General features: G+C 43.3%; 1 protein-coding gene across 1 annotated transcript in view; it reads left to right on the top strand.

Moving 5' to 3' along the window:
• Positions 1 to 20,140, top strand: part of AIFM1 (apoptosis inducing factor mitochondria associated 1) — a 28,627-nt gene extending 8,487 nt beyond the window's left edge. The window contains exons 3-16 of the mRNA XM_061177702.1: positions 3,471 to 3,570; positions 4,554 to 4,678; positions 4,803 to 4,933; positions 6,516 to 6,606; positions 10,746 to 10,830; positions 11,491 to 11,567; positions 12,483 to 12,591; positions 13,346 to 13,453; positions 13,778 to 13,866; positions 14,327 to 14,467; positions 16,093 to 16,235; positions 17,692 to 17,816; positions 19,359 to 19,555; positions 19,872 to 20,140. Of these exons, the coding sequence (XP_061033685.1) occupies positions 3,471 to 3,570; positions 4,554 to 4,678; positions 4,803 to 4,933; positions 6,516 to 6,606; positions 10,746 to 10,830; positions 11,491 to 11,567; positions 12,483 to 12,591; positions 13,346 to 13,453; positions 13,778 to 13,866; positions 14,327 to 14,467; positions 16,093 to 16,235; positions 17,692 to 17,816; positions 19,359 to 19,555; positions 19,872 to 19,943 (1,593 nt within the window). The 3' untranslated portion in view covers positions 19,944 to 20,140. The remainder of the gene's footprint in view (positions 1 to 3,470; positions 3,571 to 4,553; positions 4,679 to 4,802; positions 4,934 to 6,515; positions 6,607 to 10,745; positions 10,831 to 11,490; positions 11,568 to 12,482; positions 12,592 to 13,345; positions 13,454 to 13,777; positions 13,867 to 14,326; positions 14,468 to 16,092; positions 16,236 to 17,691; positions 17,817 to 19,358; positions 19,556 to 19,871) is intronic.
• Positions 20,141 to 23,117: the final 2,977 nt, after the last annotated feature.

The raw sequence follows: 23,117 nt of genomic DNA, 5'->3' as shown, positions 1-23,117 counted from the left end.
CCTAGTAACACCCTTGATTGAAGGAAGCTGTTTATTTTACTTATTGAGAGCAAATGGTTGGATGACATTACAGTTTTAGTTCTTTCTACCCTGGTAAGACGGTGAACTTATCTTTGTTACTTGATCTAGGTTAAAAAAAAGGGGGGACATGAAAATTATTTGAAGCTACTTAGATTATCATTCCCTGACCTAACTCCCAAGTGCACAAGAAAAGTAGACAGCTCTTGCCAGTTGTGGGTCAAATCAGAGTAAGAAATAGGTGAGCTCTGTCTGATAACAGACTTCGAGGAAATATACATTCTCCTCCATTCCTGGAGCAGCATTTTTTTCTTTTTTAGCACAGGGTAACCAAAAATGCTTCCCTGCCTTTGTGTTGAATGTTTCTTCATTAATACTTAGTGCTTTTTCTATTTCCTTTTGTTTCTTTCTTGGCCTTATCTTTACCTACAGTTGTGCAGTGTCATCACCTAGGATCCCCTTCTAGATCATTAGCGTCTACAGGTGCTTCTGGGAAAGATGGCAGCAGCCTAGTATACTTCTTAATTGTAGGAGCAACAGTCACTGGGGCAGGAGTTTATTATGTAAGATACTTACAGTAAAATATATTTTGGGGTAGGGTGGGTGAGACCATGGCACTATTGAAAACTTGATCCATTAGAATACGATGAAATATTCACAGCATGTGCTTTCTAGGTATTTATTAAAGGGACATTGTCAGTCACTAGGGAGTCCTCCAGTCTCATTCTTCAGACTGTGGAAGTCTTACCAGATATATCTAAAGCCATACATTTAATGATTATTATAAATCCTCATCATCAACCCTTTCTTTGAAACTTTTGCCAATTTCATAATTCTTTTTTTTTATGATGCTAAATTATATTGTGCTTTAGTGCTGCATACCTAACAAGACAGTCTCAAAGAGTAAACATTGAATGCAAGTAAAGGTAACTTGAACACCATCCATTTTGAATCATTTTAGGTAAAATGTAATTTTTGTGTTTTATGGGAAACAATAAATTAACCCTACTTTTATTGTGAAAAGGCATTTTATTGAATGCTTCGGAGGAGGTCCAAAAAGCCATAGAAATTGCAGTGTTCTTCCCGCTCACCCCCAGCCTCTATTTCAAGTAAATTCATTTGGCAGTGTCCCTTTTGTAATCTGTAATTTGGTCAAACTAGTGGCTGAAGTGGTACAAGCTAATGCATTCGTGTGGATAGCTTTCTTAAATGCCTCTCTTTCATAATTCAGATACTACCCTCTAAACCTTAACTTTTCCATTTTATAGCTCTCTCAACTTTTCCCATCAGTTCCACCCCATTCATTCAGAAATAGATTTAAATTATTTGCATCTGATATGTTTGTAACAGTTGAAACCTATTAAACCTCTGGTTTATGTTGCTGTACCAGAGTTGGATGGCCTCCACAGAGCTGGCCAGGCGAATCTCTTAATGCCAGGCCACAAGATAGGGCCACTCACTGTTGCTTTCTCCTGCCTAGAAATGCCTGTGAAGCACAAGTTCCTCTCAAGCCATTCAGTTAAATGCCTCATTGCCCTCTGGGTTTATCCAACACTGGTAATAATAAAGCTGCTATATTATAGTGATTTCAGGTTAAATGATAAGCTTTTGTCTACCAAACTATTTTGTATAGTTTTATATTACATTTTAAATAATGAGGTGGCTTAGATTTGTCAGTGAGCAGAGTCAGGGTGGCCTTTAGAATATTTAATGAGACTTAGTATTTGGGCCCTTTGCCATTGTTCAACTGATAGGACCACATTGCCTGACTCAGAAAATGAACTGTTTCCTTTCATATTCCTTTAAGATGAATATATGGCGTTATATTCATCTGTTTAGGAAAGTTGTCTGCTAACATATTTCATAAGTTTGTAGTTTTTCTTAACCTGACATGTATTCATGTCACTAACTGAAAATCTGTGCAAACTGGGGAGACAGAAACACACGGGGGAAAAAGGTAAATTTTTATTTAGTATGTCTGTAAACTTATTTTTATATTGGAACATTTACTTAAAAGCTAAATATATAAATATATATGTATATAAATATGTGACAAACCTCTTTCTTGTCCTTTCCCCACTAAACCTCAAGATATTTCTTGGTCTGCTCTTCCCCTCGTGTGTGAAGCCATTAGGAGGTATGAGAGGCCCTAGGCTATTTTTGGATATCCCTCTCAATGTGAACATGACCCCAGTTTATTTCTCTGTTCACTCACACTGACCAGCTTAAGCCGTCTTTTTAGGTAAATGTCCCTTTCTTAAAATAAATATTTTTTTAAGGAATGAGTAAATGCTGGACTTGTTTATGATATCTGATGCCAAGATAAAAATACTTTCTTCCTGAAATTAATGTTAGTTGAATTCAATTTATGAATTTGATGAATTTAGTGGTAAATTCAAGGAATAACCATTATCTTTTAACATACAGTACTTAATTTTCTAGTCCATTCATATCATATGTTAGATGTTTCCAGGCTCATAAATGTCAAGTCCAGGTCTGAGAGTCCAGGTTCCTTACTGCAGCACATTGCCTAGTGGGCTGCTTTGTAAGGGGCTCATAGAAGTATTCTTAGAACATGTTTTATGATACTTCCTCTGATTGTCCTTACTTTCTCCTCCAATTAATTAACAATCTGGGATTTCAACTGACATATGGTCACTTAAATTCCTATCTTATTGACCCTGTGGGGTACAAAAGAGCAAAAGTGTTGTAATGAAAACAAGTCATTCTTGCCTACTGCTTTTTTAAAAATCTTCAATAAATTCTGATGCTGTATTAAAAAAAAAAAACTAGTCAGTGCTAAGGTACCCTTCTTCAATTTGAAAGGGTAGAGAAGATAGTATATTTGAAATACAGTAGGTGTTTAAGCGAGATGTTTGCCCATTAAGTATCTGAGTGTCATAAAAGGATAGGCCATTGAGGGAAAGATGGGTTACTCTATAAGACTAGGCATACTGGCGGACATGCTTCAGGGCATTATCTAAGTACTTAGCGAAACTTGGGACATCTACCAAGAAAACCTATGTCCCAGCTTCCTACTCAGGACCATATAGATTGGTTTCACAGGTAGTATCCAGCATAGTCCAAAACCCCTTTTATAAAGTTTAGCTCTTCCTAGCACTTTTTTCTTCCAGTATAAAATGTTTTTCTTTTTTCTTTAGCTGTACCTTCAGAATTAAATATGAGGAAAATTCTTCACCTAGAGCCTAAGGAAATCTGAAACTGCAACATTTCCATCTGCTTACCTGTGTTCTTTCCACACCAAGTGTGTACACACTCGGTATTTTTTATTTCTTAAGAAAATAATTTTTGCCTTAGTGATTCTAACATAGAAGAGCTTACCTCATGTAGACAAAAGCTTCTCATTTAATTGAAAGATAATGAATGTTACTTATGGTATGAGCTAGCTAGCTGCATGATGAAATAAATTTTCTCCATGTTTGGGTCTTCAGGCCTACAAGACAATAAAAGATGACCAAAAAAGATACAATGAAAGAATTTCAGGGTTAGGGCTGACACCAGAAGAGAAACAGAAAAGGGCCACATCATCTGGTGAGTATGATTTGAGACTCAATATATAAAGGGAAAGTTATAAACAATTTGGGTGCTATGCTTTGCGGGTATATTGTTTAGACATGATGCCGTGAGATTGTAAGCTTCCAGAAACTGTGGTATTACCCCAGACCGGGGGGCAATTTGTTACAGTGTTTGACTGTAATTTGGGTTTGAGAATAAAATTAGTGATAATTATGATTGGTTGTTTTTCTTTATATTAGACTCTTAAGGGCAAGCTTTAAATAAAAAATGCAAGCTTGGCAAGGAAAATTATTGGAAAAGAGATGAAGGCCTTTTTTTTCCATGAGGACATTCTTTTGGTCTGTTTTGTTCCCCTTTTGAGTCTTTGGAGTTTCAATTTGTTAAAGATATATTTGTTTCCCTAAAGCATATAGCTCTAGCCATCACTTCCATCCCACACATCTGGCTTGATTTTTCAGAGAGGAATGTTTTAATCCTTTAATAAGCCCCACGACTCTGGGTAGGCAATTTCCATTGCTTTCCTTCATACCACCTCCTTAGTTTTGAACATTGTTTAATAATCCACAATTGATCTGCTGGGTTTTCCCCCTTTATTGCTAACAAAAGGTGAAATTGAACTTGATATGTTCCTGTTGGTCATTAAGAAATTAATGGGAAGGGCAGAAGCTTTCTAATATATACTTTCTAATATATTTTAGAAATAGCTAAACACTAAGCTAGGTTCTAGTTCTGAGAGACTTAGTGAGTGAATGACATTGGCCAAATTAGTCACCTCTTTTTTGGGTATTTTTCACTTATGAAATGAAAGGAATGCTGCCTTCTCCTATACTGTCAGAATGCAATGAAATTTGATAAGATTAATGTAGCTGCAGTGTTTTGCTAGCTTTTTATGTAAAGGATTGAGTCAAGTGCAAGGTGTTTTTTTTTTTTTTAAATAGTGGCAAGGAGTTGTCTGAGACTTAAAAAAAAATTCACCCTGTCTGGTCTTTTGCTTACAGCTCCAGAAGGAGAGCCAGTTCCTGAAGTCAGGGTACCAAGTCACATTCCATTCCTGCTCATCGGTGGAGGCACTGCTGCTTTTGCTGCAGCCAGATCCATCCGGGCTCGGGATCCTGGGGCCAGGGTAAGGCACATACTGTCTTGCTTGGCACGGAGGTCACGGTCTGCAAGCACTTAGCCAATGTGAACGCTTTATTTGCCTCTTAAATGACTTGGCTCTGATAAGTATCATTGTTTTGTGTCTAAAGGTACTAATCATATCTGAAGATCCTGAGCTGCCATACATGAGACCTCCTCTTTCAAAAGAACTGTGGTTTTCAGATGATCCAAATGTCACAAAGACACTGCGATTCAAACAATGGAATGGGAAAGAGAGGAGGTCTGTTCACTTATGTAAAATGGGTCCGACCAGCAACTTCAGCTAAGCACAAAGAGTAGGTCAGGATTTTGCATGAACCGCATGTAGTGAGTAGGACAGATGACTTGGCTGCACACTGGAGTCCGCTGTGGTACACACTTGGTATAGCTTAGAGGCAACAATGGGCTATAGTGGCAAGAGTCCTGGATTCTGTTAACCAGATCTACCAACAACTGAAGATGTAATGTTGGCCTCTGAAGCACTAATGCTCCTGTTTCCAGGACCTTTGTGTTAGACGTCTCTAGTGAAGAGCAGCTCAGCCTGTGTTGTCACTTCTTCACACCTGCCTAGGCATGTCCCATAAAAGCAAAAAAAAAAAAAAAAAAAAGAAACTGTTCAGTGGCACTTCCTTGGATTCCCTAGGAGGCACTCAGAATTGGGGGTATATAGTGGGAACACTGTAAGGAAGAACCTCTATTAAAATGTTTGCATGAGAGACTTGGAAATACAAGTCAAGAAGCCCTTTCCTTTTAAAAGACTCCTTGGATCTCCTGAGTCCAGTACCGTGTTCTTTGGGTATCAATTTTTTTTCTCATTAGTGGATCCCTTTGACACTGGACTAAATTTTATAAATCTACCTGCCTCCCTCACTCGTATTATCATGTCCTTTTCTCAGGCAGGATGCATACTTCCAGTTATGTTATCCATCCCTTAATTAATATTTCATGGTTACTGTCTACTGTTTGAGGCAAAATCATCTCAGGAGCTAGACCTAGTTGTCCATTGACCAGTGCCATTCTGGACAGCTCGTTTGGGTGGATGTGCATACCAGCTCCTTGGACACTCCTCGTGTTCTAACTTTGAAAGGAACCTAGGGCTTCCCTGGTGGCGCAGTGGTTGAGAATCTGCCTGCCAATGCGGGGGACACGGGTTCGAGCCCTGGTCTGGGAAGATCCCGCATGCCGCGGAGCAACTAAGCCCGTGAGCCACAATTACTGAGCCTGCGCATCTGGAGCCTGTGCTCCGCAACAAGAGAGGCCGCGATAGTGAGAGGCCCGCGCACCGCGATGAAGAGTGGCCCCCACTTGCCGCAACTAGAGAAAGCCCTCGCACAGAAACGAAGACCCAACACAGCCATAAATAAATAAATAAATAAATAATATTTAAAAAAAAAAAAAAAAAGAATATTATGAAAGGAACCTAAATCCAGAGCAGGGTTTCTCGACCTCGGCACTATTGACCTTTAGGATTGGATAATTCTTTGTTTTGGGGGCCTTGTCTGTGCATCGTAGGATGTTTAACAGCATCGCTGGCCTCTACCCACTAGATACCAGAAGCATCCTCCCCCAAAGCTATTATAGCCAAAAATGTATCCAGACATTGTCAAATGTCCCTGGTAGGCAAAACTGCTCCCAGTTGAGACTCACTAGTGTAAAACACCTCTGTATAAGTAAGTCGCGACCAAGATTTAGTGGCCTTGGAGACTTACTTTAGAAAATGTTCCTAAAAGTTTTCCATGGTGGAAGCAATTTTACTAAAGCTCTGGGGGAAGTTGATAGCAGTTCCAGGTACTTATAACATTTTTTCCCTTTTCTCCATACAGCATATATTTCCAGCCACCTTCTTTCTATGTCTCTGCTCAGGAGCTGCCTCACATTGAGAATGGTGGTGTGGCCGTCCTCACTGGGAAGAAGGTGAGCTAGTAGGCTGCTTCCTTTGTCAGGCTCCACCTATCTGCCCATGTGGGCAACGAACATGGTGACTTGTATTCCCACTACCATTTACGTCTGTCCTGCCATTGTAGTTCATCAAAGAAAGATCAAGTCATTTTAGGTTTAATATTGCCAGTCTACACTAATTAGTGTGTCTTCCTGGGGAAAGCACTAGTCTCAAGCCTAGAGTAGCAGGCTAGCTAAACTTTCCCAGGGAAGTCAAATCATTGGGGACCGTGACTCTGAAGCTGTTCCTTTTTCTAATTTGCTCCTCTGCCTTTCCTTCTTCCTGTTTTTCCACACTAACATTTCTTTGGGATTATTGATGGCAAGACATTGACAAATGTATATTATTCAGGATAGTAAAATAATTCAGGCATGACATCAGCATGGAAAATATTGTTAGACTTTACAAAGTTGAGTGCCTGAATACTGGGGGCAGTTACTGGAGGGCATTTAGGGTCCAGGGAGGGTTTTGTTTTGTTGTGTTATGTTTTGTTTTTGTTAACAAGAGGGAGGTCTAGAGTGTGTTTGTAAACTAATGGCCATGTTCCAGTAGAGAGGGAAGGGTTATCAGAAGGAGCAAAGCCCAGAGTAGATGGGATCCAGAGCACAAGTGGAGGCATTGACCTTTGATAGGGATAGGCCCACTTCTCCTATAAGGGGATGTTAGGCAGAGAAGGTGGATATGGGTTTGTGGATAAGCTGGTAAGAAGACCTTATGTATTAAGTATCACCTATGGGTAAATAGCACACAGGCTCTGCCCTCCAGGGGCTAACAGTATTAGGCAGAAACATGAACAGATAATCATAACACAGATTTGGAGTAAGAAAGAAATTCAGTATACTGTGGGAATTATTGGGAAGTGTGCCCAGTATAATGATGGCTTCAGGAAAGGCTTGCTGGAGAAGGCAGTCTTACAGAATGAGAAGTCTTATGGAATGAAGAGGCATTCACCAGATGAGAGAAAAGTGAAAAGCATTCAAGTAAAAAAGAATAGCATAAGCAAAGGCACAAGGGTATGAAAAAGCATGTTTGGTGCAGGGGAACACAAGCAGCTAGGTACCGATAGAGCAGAAAGTTAAGGAGTGGCAGGAGATGAAACTGAGAAGTTGTGCAGGGTCTGGTCGTCGAGAGCTCTGTCGTGTGAAAGATCTTGAGTTTTATCCCATTGGCACTGAGGAGCTGTTGAGTTTTAAACAAGGATATAAAACAGTTGGATTGAATTTTAAGTAATCACTCGGTTGGCTGTGAGGAAGATGGTCTTCAGGGGAACAAGATTAGAGATAAACCATTTCGAAGATGATTATAATAATCCAGGTGAGAGATGATGGGAGCCAAAATTAGGGCAGTAGTGGTGGTGGTGGTGGTGGTGGTGGTGGTGATGATGATGATGAAGAAGATGAAGTAAGCATAGTTTTTTTTAAGTGCTTTACGTGTATTACATCATTTTACCCTCACAATAATCTTATGAAGTAGGTACTATTATTATTTTCATTTTATAGAGAAAGAAATTGAGATGAAAAAGAGGTTAAGTAACTTGCTCAAGATCACATAGTTAATAAGGGGTGGAGACAGAATTTGAGCCCAGATCTCTCTGAATGGAGAGTTCTGATTCCAGAGCCCAAGCTCTTAATTACATCATTGTATAGCTTCCTAACAGAAAGGTGGTGAAGAGCAGGGAACAGACTGACGGGCGTAAAGGCAAACTTGGTAGGGCGTGGTGGCAACTGATTGGAGGCAGAACATGAGGGAGAGGGGGAGGCAAAGATGACTTTCTGATTTCCAGCTTGTGTGGTAGATGGTGGTACACCCCCAGCTGAGAGAGACATTGCAAGAGGAAGACCTAGTTTAAGGGGGACATAAAATTTCGTTTTGGACTGTTAAGTATTAAATGGAATATCTGTGTGGATATGTCCTAAGGGCAGTTGGATACATGACTATAATGTTCAGAGGAGGGTTCTGGGCTCAGATACAGATTTGGGAATCATCCACATGTGAGTAGGATTTGAAACCATGAGAGTAGGTGAGGCCTCCCGTGGAGAACTGAGGTAGTCAGAAAAGGAGTGAGGCAAAGATGGAACCCTGAGGAACCCAAATTTCAGGAAACAGGTTTAAGAAAAAGTGTCCAAAAAGGAGACTAGGAAAGAAGTACTAAAAGCATATGATGAGGAGAACCCAGGGCAGGGGCCAAGGTTGGCGTTTCAAGAAGCAGGATGTGATCCATAGTATTACCGCAGCAAAAGAATGTGCTAAAAAAAGAATCATAAAATGACCCATTACATTTAGGTGTTCAGATATCATTGTGAAGTTAGAAAAGAGGATAAACTTCTCTTTCAGAAAGTTTAAATGACAAAACGGAGATGACATTGGACAAAAGCTTGAGGAGGACATAGAATCAAAGGTGGGACATTTAGGATGGGACAGACTTAAACATGTCAATGGGCTGAGGGGTAAGATGTCAGGAGAGAGATGGGGGAATGAGCAGGTGACTAATAGGGGAATGTTCTGGGAGAGAAAGAAAGGGATGGGGGTCAGGCATAGAAACAGAACAGAAAGGCCACCTCATCCCAGAAGCTGGAAGAAAGGAAGTAAAGTTTTTATTTGGGCGTTGGGAGGTGGGAATCCGTACGGGAAGCTGAGGAAGATCACATCTGATGGCTTTACTTGTTTTTGCAATAAACTAGGACACCAGGTGGTTATCTGAGAGTGAGCAGTTTGAGGGTTGAGTACAGGGGTTGGATTGAAGAGGGATCTTACCCAGGACAAATCAAAGGTGGCTAAGGAGGCTGTGCACCCATCCAATCTCAGTTTATGTCGTTGCCCACCCCCACCCCCCCACCCCGGAAAACTCGATTGAGTGCACCTGTCATATGTTTCTAGCGCTACCTGTACTGTCCTTCTTAGAGCATTTCTCACTCGATTTTTCACTCTTGATTGTAGTACTTGTTAAATTGTCTGTCTTGGCTACTACACTCTGAAGGCAGGAAGGTATCTGTTTTTCTCAACATTGTGTCTCCAGCACTTACCACAGTGCCTGACACATACTAGGTGCTTAATAAATATGTCTTGAATGAATGGTCTCACTGCTCATAAGGAGTAGAGCAGAGCCAGGAACCCCAGTCTCTCTGACTGCAAAACTCAAGCTTTTCACCCTAAGGAGCAGGGTGCAAGGAAATTAGGGATGCTGGCAAGAGCACAGTTTGGATGATCTACTATGGGCCCAGATTAGTTGGAATGGAACAGCCCACTGGGTAAATGGAGAAAATCAAAAGCAAGGATAGGTGACGGTGGAACCTAGAGAAAGCTGGAAGGATGGAAAATTGTGACCAAAGAGTGAGATGTTTGAAGTAGAAGTTTAAGAGATAGGATTCTAGATGTGGCTCAGAGGAGAAGTATAAGCCAGCTGCCAAGGACTTCAGTGAATGAGGAGTGACCAGGAGGAGGCTGGATAACACTGATTTGTAGGGATATATGTCGGTGTCCTTCAGAGGGGATGATAGTACAAGAATAACTTGGAACCACCAGCAGCCAACACCCTCTCCTTGTGATGGGGAGGAGTGTGGGTGAGCGAGCAGTCTCTATGTATGAGCTTTCCTGGGGGCGGGGGGAGCGGGCTCAGGTTTAGTGAAAGCTAGAAGTTGGAGAAAGCATCCTGCAAAGCTGTTGAGGATGTAGGAGAGTTGTTAACAAGGAAGTAAGGGTCCCAAAGAGCCAGGCAGAAAAGTCTGTCCCTGTTCTCCATTTCCACAAATTGGGCAGGAACTTTGGGACAGTAGGGACTTAACTCTAATGTTGGCTGCTTAGGAAATTATGACTACTTGAAGAAACTGGGTACCAGAAACTGTAGTGCCAGTGATTGCCTAGAAATGGTTTCTTAAGGATCACCTTAGGTCAAGAACTAACTCTTCTCATTGGGCTGATGGGTACAGGGTTCCTTTTGGGGGTGATGAAAATGTTCCAGAATTATATAGTGGTGATGGTTGCACAACCTTGTGAATATACTAAAACCCACTGAATTGTACACTTTAAAATGGTGAATTTTATGTTGTATATCTCAGTAAAAAAATTTAAAGCCAATTTATATCTTTCTGTGTGTGTATGTGTTTGACTGGACCAGGTAGTACAGCTGGATGTGAGAGGCAATGTGGCGAAACTTAATGATGGCTCTCAAATAACCTATGAAAAGTGCTTGATTGCAACAGGTGAGTATTTCTGGAGATGGCTTTATTCCCTGGTACAGCTCATTCAAGTTTTAGTATAAAGGCATTACTTAATCTTAAGAAAACTGAAACCCAGACTCTGAAGTGGGTGTCTTCTCTTGGTGCAAAGCTTGGCTAACTACAAGCATCTGATCAGTTGCCCCTCTGGATTATCCGTATTGTTCCTTCTGGTAAAGGCATGATGGATGGGTATTGAAGAGGACTGCCTTTCTTTTTTCTCTCCCTGCTTAGCCTTTGCCTTCTGCCCTCTGCCCTGTGTCCTGAAAGTGATATAACCTCATGGCTTCATTGCCAGTTCCAATCAGAAATCAAGAGAGGAGAAGGATGCAGTTGCTTAAACAAATGTAGCCGTGCTTTCTGGTGAATCCTCATGAAAAAGTAGAAGAGAACGGGAGCAAAAAGTGAGGGCTTCTGGCCATCTACGGGAATGGTGGGCCCTTTGAAGAGAGACTCTCAAATCTGCTTTTCAAAGGAAACTGATTAAAGCCCACTGTGAGGCGAGTGGAGGGAAAACAAAGCCTTGTATCCTGTTGATGCCGCTGTGACACCAGCAGCACACACCACAGCACCACCTTCGTGGGGGGATTGTTTGGGCTAGCTCCTGCTCGTTGGCCTAAAGGATTTTTCTCCTCTTATTTCCAGGAGGCACTCCAAGAAGTCTGTCTGCCATTGATAGGGCTGGAGCAGAGGTGAAGAGTAGAACAACACTTTTCAGAAAGGTAATTGTCAGCTTTAGTGCTTTCGTTGTGGCGGTTTTGAAGAGGTAGCACAATCTTGTGGTCCCCAAGTACCCACCCGGGAATTGGGAGATTGAAGTTCTAACTGTGGCTCTTCTACAGGCTTGTTATCTGGCCTTGAGCAAGTCACTTCCTCTCTCTGCACCTCAGATACCTCACTCAAGGGTTTTGAGCTCCTAGGAGAAAAACAGATTTAGTGTTTTTTATTGCTTGCTATAGTCCCTTCGATTGCCCTTCCATAGTTGTTTTTTCCTGATGCATTTGAGTCATTGGAACTCCTTATAGCCTCTTGGCATTTTTCACTGCAAGTGCTATTGTGGAGACTTTAGGGAGAAAAGTTAAGAGTACCTAAGTGAAAAAGGAAGCGGGGGTTTGCTTCTTAACACCATGCTTTACTTATGAAAACTGCTGAAAATTTTCAGCCACCGCTATGGGTATCGGAAAAGGTTTGTACTGTCCTTTAAGTTCTTGATACAGCAAGGTTTGTCAACCTTGGCACTATTGGCATTTTGGGCCGTATAACCATTTGTTGTGAGGGGCTGTCCTGTGCATTGTAGGGTGTTCAGCAGCGTCCCTGGACTCTACCCGCTAGCTTCAACTAGTATCTCCCCACTCTAGTCGTGACAGCCAAAAGTGTCTCCAGACATTGCCAGATGTCCCCTGGGGGAGGGGGAGTATATCTGCCCCCAGTTGAGAACCACTGTTATTAGAAAGAATGTTACATTGGAGAAAGAAATTTACATCAATAAAATAGAGGCTATAATTGAGCCACTTTATACAAGGAGAAGATTTTATGTGCAAATTACTGTTGTCAAAGATTTAGCGAAAATATTTCCTGGTATTATCATCCTATGCCCCTTTGGGAAATCAGTGGACTAAACTTGTGTGATCCTGCAGATTGGAGACTTTAGAACCTTAGAGAAGATTTCCCGGGAAGTCAAGTCGATTACAATTATCGGTGGGGGCTTCCTTGGTAGCGAACTGGCCTGTGCTCTTGGCAGAAAGGGTGAGTACTGGGGAGTGACCTCGATTTTCTTTCTCTGGTCTTATATCACATGCTTTTCAGAGATGCATTTACCAGGATCAGTAGAAAGAGTTTGATTAAGGTTTACATGGTGAAAAACTAATCACTGAGCTTAGCTCTGATGAGGGATGCCTTAGTGATCGAAAAGCTGTCATCTGAGCAGCTGAGCAGTGCTGCTTTCTTTCCTTTTTCCTTTCCTCTCGCCTCTAGGCCAGGACTCCTTAGAAATAAAATATTAAGGAAAGTGAGTTATTAAGATGGTAGGGGCAATGTAGACTGCAGAACTGTATGTATCTTTGAACTGCTGCTCCCTGTAAAAGTCAAAGGCTTCTTTCAGATACATGATGGTTCCCAGCTTTGACAGATCTGTGAGTTCCAGTTTGAATGTTTCATGGCAACCATTTTTTTCTTAATGTTATTTTTCAGCTGTGTGAAATCAGGGCATCTTCTCGGGAGGGTGCTTACTATTCAGAGCTTGCAAGGCACTTGTGTAAGCCTAAGTATAAGTGCACTGAGTTCACAGTATGTAGTTGAATCCAGGGACAAGTTCTGGCATCTGTTGTATTTGCCTTGTGGATGCCCTTGTGCCCTAGTGCCCCACAAACGGGCGCTCTGGCCTGGGCCGCAGCATTGCCCTGTGTGCAGTAGATGGCTGCCTGCGGCTCCTTTACTTCTCTTCCTGTCTTCTAGGATTGACTTTTGCCTCCACTATACCTACTCTGTTTCTTCTTCCCAGCTCGAGCCTCGGGCACAGAAGTGATTCAGCTCTTCCCTGAGAAAGGAAATATGGGAAAGATCCTCCCCGAATACCTCAGCAACTGGACCATGGAAAAAGTTAGGCAAGGTAGAGACACTCTTTCCATAGGCTCCCACTCTTGCCTTGAGTGAGGACTAAGGCAAAATTTGCTTCTTTGGGAACCCCCTGTCCATAAGCCTTACCAGCTGCCCGATGAAAAGTTTCCACCGTCCTCCTGTCAGCCAGCTTCATGTAGGTGTTCTGAATCTGACACACCAGATTCCTGGAAGTGCTGGAAGTGAACTGTGGGCGTGGGTGCCTGTGGCTCACCAAGGCTGCCTACGTACTAATGATTACTCTCATCAGCTTCTCTGGTTGTCATGAAGGTGGTAGGCTCACAGGCTCAGCCTCAGGTCTCGTTTGCCTTTACAGAGGGGGTTAAGGTGCTGCCCAGTGCTATTGTGCAATCAGTTGGAGTCAGCGGTGGCAGGTTACTCATCAAGCTGAAAGATGGCCGGAAGGTAAGGAGGGGAAGACAGGCTGCCAGAACACCTTCCAAGCCTGCTCTGCCCTTTCCTCATTCTTACTCCTTCATTTGATACCAGTAGATTAGTTGTCTTGGCAGTCACCATTAACCTGTCATAATTTTCTTAATGAACTGTCTTTTGCTAAAAGAAGAATGATGAGAGCCAGAGAGTAGCCGCCTGGGAACCACTTCCCATAGCCTCTTCCTATGTGTATCACAGATTTTTGAGACCTTCCTAGGGTGGCAGATTTCTGTTCAGATGGTAGGGGGTATGTATGTGTGGAGGGGTGGCACTTTATGAAATGGAACTTAAAATCTTTTGACCAGAGTTACCCGATGATTTTTTTTGTAAAGCCCCGATTTTTTGTGATTTTTTGTGACTGTGATTTATAGTCGCTGGGTTCATAGGCATACGAGGAAACTGTAATAATTGACTGAATTCTTTTTGTCCTCAGGTAGAAACTGACCACATAGTGGCAGCCGTGGGCCTGGAGCCCAATGTTGAGTTGGCCAAGACTGGCGGACTGGAGATAGACTCTGATTTTGGTGGCTTCCGTGTAAATGCAGAGCTCCAGGCCCGCTCTAACATCTGGGTGGTAAGTATGCGATGACAGCCTGACCAGGCACGGTGCCTTGGTCCCGGCCTGGGAGCAGGTCTGCCCGGTGGTGTGCGAAGGCTCAGCAGCAGCTCACCCAAATAGGGTCAGCGTGTTTGGAAGCTGAGGGTGGAGAGCAGAAACTTGTGAACTGCTTGGTTTACGAGATCAGGTCTGGCCTCACGCCGCAGGCTCATGGAAAAGGAAATGAACAGTGTGCGTGCCCACAGGAGTAGGTCTCTCCTGGTTCCACTGTTGGCAGCAGCCATCAGCACGACCCTGGCAGGCGTGTGCGCAGCTTTCACACTGATCTGCTATTCCCTTGCCTGAACACGAGTCCAGGGAATGGAGGATGAGGCAGTTTTATAACACTCTCTGGAAAGGAAAATTACTCCATTTTCATTTTCCTTGAGTACTATTTTTAGCTGTTTTTAAAAATCTGTTATGACACAAACAAGACTATAGTATGTAGGAACCATGAGGTAATTTCCCTATTGTTAGATCATTACAAGTGTATTGTGTTTGATTATGGACTCTGCAACTGAGGACATAGGAACTTTGCAGGGTGTTTTTCCCATAAAGATTTTTTTTTTTAAAGTTACAGTGTACTGGATTTTTTTAAATTGTTATAAAAGCAATACACGCTCAGTATGAAAAACACAGGCAAAAAGGAGAAAGGGACATTCCCCTGCAGCAACCACCGATGTTTAGGTGTAGTTTCTTCCCTTCATTTTCTCGCGCATAGTTTTTTTCTTTGTTGTAGACAGTCATGGCGAGCATACTACGTATAAACATTTGTATTTTCTTTTTCACTTAACATTCGAATGTAAGTTTTTTCCACATTGCTTCAGATTCCATAAACAGTGTAACGACTGTATAATATTCCATTAGGTGGATTTCAGAGTTTATCTCGCCATTGCTCACATGTTGGATTTTTAGGTTGCTTTGGGGGTGTCTAAATAGCCACAAAGATGAACAAAGGGTGAGAGAGCTCCCATACCACATCCTTTGTGAAGCTGGCCTTGTTCACCTCCAGCCGGGGGTTCTCTCTCTGCTTGAAACACTGAGCTCGCTCACTGCGCACCTCTGGCATGGTACACCATAGTGAGGAAGAGTGCCGCGCCTTCCTCAACTCACTTATACACTCCTCGTGGGCAAGGTCTGTGTCAGGCGTGTCTCTGCAGCCCAGACAGTATAATGCTTTGTACAGAGTAAGTATTCTGTAAATACTTGCTGAATGAATGAATGAATAGTGAATGATCAAAAAACTTTTATCTTGGAAAAGATGTCTAGGTAAGAGGCAGTCACATCTAAAAACTGGATTCCACACAGGAAAGAATATTCTGCAAATCATGGTTATTAAATATCCTGTTTCTGCTGAGGGCAGAATGAGAAGAAATAGGTGTAAGCTGGAGCATGGAAGATTAAGGTTAGCTTTGTGGAAGCATAGAATGGTTTTTGTGAAAATGGAAGCTCAACTGTTTTTGATAGTGTAGGTATGATTCTGGCCTGTGGTTGGAAATCATTAGTTACCATCACAAGCATTTTTTGAGCCCCAAAAGTGTATGTTCTGTCCTTAACTTGCTTTTTTATCATGTGCTCATGTAATGTATTTGTCTCCAAAGGCAGGAGATGCTGCATGTTTCTACGATATAAAGTTGGGTAGGAGGCGGGTGGAGCACCATGATCACGCTGTTGTGAGCGGAAGATTGGCTGGAGAAAATATGACTGGAGCTGCTAAGCCGTACTGGCATCAGTCAATGTTCTGGTAATAGTTTTGTGCCTTGAGGACTCAATTGGTTAGAACACAGAATTAATGGAACCAGAGTTATATGCTTTGGTTTCCTGGTGGGCCAGTTAGCTTCATACAGAGGGTGAAAAAATTCCGTCTCGTGCCCACGCAGCCTACCCCCGAGCCATCCTCTGGTAAAAGGGTTCCATCTGACATAAGTTAGACTAGGTGAATGAATGGAAATGGCATCAGCACTTCTGCTAAAATAGCTCAGAGTTCGAGCTACAGAAGGTAGTACAAAAGTGTGCTCTTAGATACAGACAGCAGTATATTTTATTTGCTCTTTGCTGCTAATTCTACTGAGCCCAACCTACTGACAAAAAAGGCAGCTCACTCATATGTAACCCTTAAGATCAGCAACTCAGAGTCAGACATATATAGGCAGCTCTCTGGATAGTAGAAAGTTAGCAATGGACATTCTTGAATACTGGAGCTGCCCCTGTTTGGCCCACTGTCATCTTGTTGATTTGAAAGATGGGGTACATAAAACTTCAAGGTTTCAGAAGACTCTAAGCAGTTTCTGTTGGGGAAATTCTCAGCTGATGGGAGTACATTTTAAGACGATCACACACAGTTTCATGAGTGGGCAGCAAAAAACATAACAGATGGGTTTCAGGGTCAACACGTGTAAGATAATGCAGTTAGGAAAAAAAGTAGTTTGTAGCTATACAATTATCAGTTAGGTTCCAGGAACAGAATCCAAGAAGTCATTGTAGACTGTTCCCTGAAGACACCAGTCCAGTGAGCTTCTGTGGCCAAGAAGATAACAAAATGTAGAGCACCAGAAACAAAACAGCTCAAGTAGCTTGGATGATTACAAAACCATAGTGTGTCTGTGCCACAAGTATTCTGTGAAGTTCCTAGCATATTAAAAACAGCATGATGATGATAGGAAAAGTTTCCAAGAAGAACAATGAAAATAAAATGACCAAGTGAGTGAAGGTGCCACTTTATAGAAAGCACTTCAGCCTTGAAAATTGAAGGCTAAGAGGAAGTATTGTCAGTTAATAGAACCACAAAATATCCCAGATTCTGGATTCCATAAATATGGAGCACTCTTTAAAGTTTCAAAAGGGCAGTTTTAAAAAGAGTAAAGGAAGGTAGTGAATAGTAAATGTGGGGAACCCACCCCCACCAAATGTGATATGGTAAAAATTAAATGATTAAATTTAAGAAAGTATAGATCATTGTATGGATCTGTGATATGCATGGTGGCTTGTTAGGAAAATAAAACCTGTTTGGAATAATCGTGCTTTCTCACAATTGTCCCCAGATGTCCTAGCAGGCGACAGATCAGTTTGGCGTTTCTCTTGCTGTGGCACATACCAGTTTCTTTGGTTGGCATGAAAGTGTGGTGCCTTAGAGGAAGCGTTCTACCGCACCATCCTTTACAGTCCTTTGACAGAACACCCTCTTCTCTCTCCTTCCTTAGGAGTGACTTGGGCCCCGATGTTGGCTATGAAGCTATTGGTCTTGTGGACAGTAGTTTGCCCACAGTCGGCGTTTTTGCAAAAGCAACCGCACAAGACAACCCCAAATCTGCCACAGAGCAGTCAGGTAAGGAAGCCCAACCACTTCTCTTGGAAGAGTGTTGAGAAACCATGGTCCAAATCCTCCTGAACAAGGGGTATCTGTATTGGCCAGAGGGAACTGTCAGTGAAAGCCTCTCTTCATGTTGTGCTTTAAAATAAACCAAACCCGAAGTCCTCGCTCTTTAGTGGTCTGAGAGCTGGCGAAATCAGGTATCCTGGTCAAAGCATAGATATTGTGGATTGTGGGTGTCGTCCCAGACTCTTGGACTCTTGGACGGTGGCTAACTCAACGACTCTGTAAGTCTAGTTTGTCCCGAGGGACTAGGAAGACCTGCGTGATGAAGAAAACCTGAACTTTTTCAATGGCTTTTTTTTTTTGCTTCCTGCTGATCCCAAGAACTAGGCCTGAGAACCTTAGTTTGGGACCTGCTCCCCTCCTTGGGCCCTGAACAGTGAAGAACTGGGCTGAGTAGTTCTTGAGCTGCCTCTAATTCCATTTGTCAGATCTTAATAGCGGGTTTTCTTTAGACGGGAGGCACCTCTCGGAATGAACTTCTCTCTGACACACATCTCTTTCATTAACTCCCAGGTCTCTTCTCTCTCCCTTCGTGACCTTGGCTGAAGTTATTTAACCTCTGTGTCCTCTTGTTAGAGGCGTTTCAAGGACAAGTTGCTCTTTAGGAAGGAGGAAGCAAGACATTATATGGATATGAGGTCCTTTTCCTGTGTAATCTAAGTGGATTACATATACCCACTCCTTAATTTGGACCTCTCCTGGGAAGTGGATCCAGGAGGGGGACCCAGGGACTTATACAGTAGGTGTTTATAAACTCCAGGTCACTACTCTGTCCACTGGGCAGTATTACTTGAAGCCTGGTTGTTCCCAGAAGACAAAATGCCCTCTCCCCAGGCTGTTGCCACCACCCTACACAGGAGGAAGCACTTGCACTATGGTTTTTCCATATGGAAGTGCCTTCTGCTTTGGCCAGAGTGTCTCTAGCAGTGCCATCCAAGTGAACTTTCTGCTATGATGGCGGTGTTCTATCTCTACTCTGCCCAATACACTGGCCACTAGCCACATGTGGCTCTTTAGTATTTGAAATGTGGCTAGTGCAAATGAGGAACTGAATTTTACATTTTATTTAATTTTAACTAAAATAAACTTCAATTTTGAATTAATTTTAATTAGAAAAGCTGTATGTGACTAGTGGCTATTGTACTGACCATGTAGCACTAGAATGTTTCTCAGGGGACAAGAGCAAGTCTTCTGTAGTTTGAAAAAAGATACCAGGAAATATCCGTAGTGTAAATTTAAAATGAGATAGGAAGTTTGGGGTCAGACTGACCCAGTGCCCAGGAGCTGGCAAGGAAGAGCTTTTGTTGGCTTTGTCAATGGAGAGGGGCTGGAATAGGCCAGTGTTTACTGAGGCGGCATAGAAAAACAAATCATTTAGAAGCAGCTTGAAGCAGGTGTTGAAAGATACTTGCCTTCTAAAATTTCCAAGCTCATAAGAACTGACTTTGTTTTGTTTTGACTTTGCTTGTTTGTTTTGGGGATTGGCTACAGGGACTGGTATCCGATCAGAGAGTGAGACAGAGTCTGAGGCCTCAGAAATCACTCTTCCTCCCAGCAACCCTGTAGTCCCCCAGGCCCCGGCCCAAGGGGAGGACTACGGCAAAGGCGTCATCTTCTACCTCAGGGACAAAGTGGTGGTGGGAATCGTGCTGTGGAACATCTTCAACCGAATGCCAATAGCAAGGAAGGTAGGTGCCCGTCAGAGCTCTGAGAGGAAGATGGGAGGTGTGGGCGGAAGCCGTCCCTGTGACTTCGTCGGATGTCCTGCCACGCACTGTCCACCCGGGTCAGACTGTGCCTGAGCAGAACAGAGGTACCGCCTTGGCTCGGGTATGTTTCTTTTTCACTCGGGACATGGCTGGGTAGCACGGGCATTGGCACGTGCTTACTTGGGCTTCGTAGAAAGCCATTCCCACAACTCCCTCCCAGTGTGAAGTGGCGACTGGCCCGGGCTGCCCTGGTGTGCGGCCCAGCCCACACACTCCTTGTTCCTCTGTCCCTCAGATCATTAAGGACGGTGAGGAACATGAAGATCTCAACGAAGTAGCGAAGCTTTTCAACATTCATGAAGACTGAAGACTGCTGTGGAACAGGCAGGCCCTTTGCTGTCCCCGACAGCAGCCTGGATGGGTAAAGGAGCGTTTTTTATTCAGCAGACTTCCTCTGTATGTATGAGTGTGAATAATCAAGTCCTTTGTGAATATTTCAACCATGTAGGCAAATTCTTAATGTTCACATCACTAAATAAAACCCGATTCTTCTAAATTAAATTCTCTTCTCTTTGAAAGGGAGCAAGTGGGTGAAGGGAGGAAAGCTGTGCATATTAGAGAGCAAGTCAATTGGAGCCACTCCCAAGTGCATCATCTTCCTCGGCCTTGTACTCCCTGCTACACACTCTCAGCTTCTTTCATTCACTGAACTTCTCCCTTGCCCCTCCAGACCTCCTGTACGGACCTGCTGTGACCTCTGCCCGCAGCACTTGACCGCTCTCCCCTCCTCTGGGGAACGTCCCGGTCTCTGAAGACTTTCCTGATCCTTCCAAGCCTGTTCCTTGTTTACCTGTCTCCCTGCTGCTCTGCAGCTTCCTGGAAGCCAGAACCATGGCTCTCCTGTCTTGCTCATGGTTCTCTCTCCAGAGCTGAGCACAGGGTCTGGCTCACAGTGGTTGCTTAGTGAATCGTTGAACGAGTGTACACATAAACATGTGGACTAGACTCTGCTCTACCTGGGGCAGCTCCCCTGTGTAACCCCCCAGCCCAGAACTGAACTGGTCTTGGGAGGGGAGGGCAGAAAAGACATTTATTGCAGACAGAAACAAAGGTTCGGAGACCTGCCGCTTCATGGCTAAGCCTGGAGCCTGACTCTAAGGGATTGTGGTCTCTCAACTCCTCCGCCCACTGTCCCCCAAACTAGAAATCTGCCCTCTCCTAACCCCTTTTATCTCAAATAGGCTTATAGGCATGCCTCACTTTACAAATGATTTCCTGGGAAGAGAAGTCAAAGTTTCATAAATCAACTCATTTTTTGCATTTCAAATTACTTAACTTTTAAAAATCAAATCTTATTTCAATTAAGAGGAAATTTTTACTACTTTCAAGAGTCCTATTGTGAATCTTTTTCTAAAGAGAAAATTATTACCAGGCTGGATTTTTTCGATATTGGGTTTGTTTAAAGGGAGTTGCAGCTACAATGAAATCCCTTCTGAACACTAGAACAGGACAAATGTCCACTTTAAGAATTAACTGTACTAGAACAGGTTCTTACTATATGTATACAGGTTTAGTGAAATATGATCTGAGGCATGACATATCTAAGTCCATAACGTAGGTAGAAAACTCATCTACTATCCTGTGAAACGGGACTTATTATACAGTAATTGCTGCTTACAAAGATCTTACAACTGTAAGATCCTGAAGTGTTTCACAAATCATTTTTTAAACGGATCGAATTGTGATTTGCCTTGTTTTAGTATCAGGTACAATTTAGTCTAATTCTTTGACAGTTGTCATCCTTGTATGGAATGTCATAATAATTCAGTTAATTAAAATGAAAGGATGTAGTCTTCTATTCAGTGTTCATTGAGTGCCTACTATGAGCTGGGTAGATGGCAGAAGAGGAAGATGGAGAAAACATGGCCACTTCTCTTAAGGAGCTCCTGGTGTCAGTGAGGAAAGCAGACATGTGAACGCAGAAGTATAATATAGTCAGTTGTGTCCACAGGAAGATACACACCAAGAATGGACATCAGCCAGAGCATCCGTCCTTTGTCAACTACTGCTGCTAGATCACTTCCTAAAGCATCACTTGGTCCATATCCCCCCACCCTACCTCCTGGTGACATTGACTCCCTGTCACCAATCACATCAAGTCCGAAGCCTTCCATAGCGCTCTTGACCTCAGCCCACTCTGCCCTGCGGGCCTCCTCTGCCACAACTTCACGTGCATGTGCACACGCACATATACATCTGGTTTATTGCCACCTTTAAACTTCTGTTTGTGCTCTTCACATCTGGAACGCCGTCCCTATTCCCTTCTACGTATCCAAATCCTGCTCCTCTTTCAAGACCCAGATGAAGTCCCACCGTGGTGATGTAGTACCAGTTGGACTAGTGCCTGTGCATGATTTCATCTCTGAACTTCGATTGCACCTACTGCCTTTGAACTTGATTTTGTTCTTTAAGTCGTTCTCTGCATTATTAGTGTTCACTCCCTAAATTGATTGTAAGCTATCCCAGAGCAGAGACTTTTTTCTCAGGATGGGGACAACATGCGCCATCCCCCAAAACCCTGGCAAAGTGCTGACCAAGTCCTTGGTTGCTTGGTTGGATGATGCTAGATAACAGGGCTTATTGTAAGAGTGAGCCTCTGCCTTGTAGCCTCAGTTCTCTCTAATCCAGGTTATCAGACCCCCATTACGTCACCCACTGCCACGACTTGTCACTTTACCCGGGATGCATTTAACCTGTTGAGGCCCCCAAGGATCGCAAGGACCAATTTCTGACTGTACAGACGACCAATGCCAGCTGAGGTTTGGCCCTTGATAGCTGGCCTGTGATTAGCCGGGCCACAGCGCAGCGCGGTACAGGGCTAGCCACACCCTGCAGAGTTGGGGCTCTGCCGAAGTATCAAGCTTTCAGGGCTCACCCACTTGACTTCAACCTCGCTTTTCTTTGCCATTTTACAACTGACATCTGGTGGTACCTTGGCACCGCTTCACGATGGTACTAACATTTGCCTGGCCACCTGTAAGGCACGGCGAGGGGTGTCCTCGTACTTTAGCTGGAGAAATGGACCTGAGGGAAGGAAGTGTGTTTGATTGGAAAGGGGTCAGAGTAAGCCTCTTAGTGGAGGATGAGGTCAACATGTGGGACTTTTTTGTTGTTCTAATCAACAGGGCCTGTTTTGGAGACAAGAGGCTTAAAGCGAAAGGGAGGGGGGGTGGGGAATCCACAGTGACCTACTGCAGGCTGCTTCCTTGAAGGAAAATCAGCAGCCCCTCTAGAGACCCATTTATACAAAGGAACTCTCCCCTCCCTTCCACCACTACCCCTTCCCTTTCCCGCTCCTCTCAAGTTTGGCTGCTGCAATATCCCTTCTGTCCTTCCCTGACTCCACCTAAAGCTGGGCACCCTTGCTGCCCTAGAGACCATTGGGACTCAATTCCAGTGCCTTGCTCTCTGGGCAGAGGGAAAGTCCTGCCGGGCCCAGAGGTGAAGTAAGACCGCCTCTGGCCTCTTCCCCATCTTATCA

The sequence above is a fragment of the Eubalaena glacialis genome, chromosome X, assembly GCF_028564815.1.
Source record: "Eubalaena glacialis isolate mEubGla1 chromosome X, mEubGla1.1.hap2.+ XY, whole genome shotgun sequence".
In the NCBI taxonomy this organism is placed as follows: domain Eukaryota; kingdom Metazoa; phylum Chordata; class Mammalia; order Artiodactyla; family Balaenidae; genus Eubalaena; species Eubalaena glacialis.
Note: the sequence above shows the minus strand (reverse complement) of the source record. Positions and strands in the feature narration are given on the sequence as shown.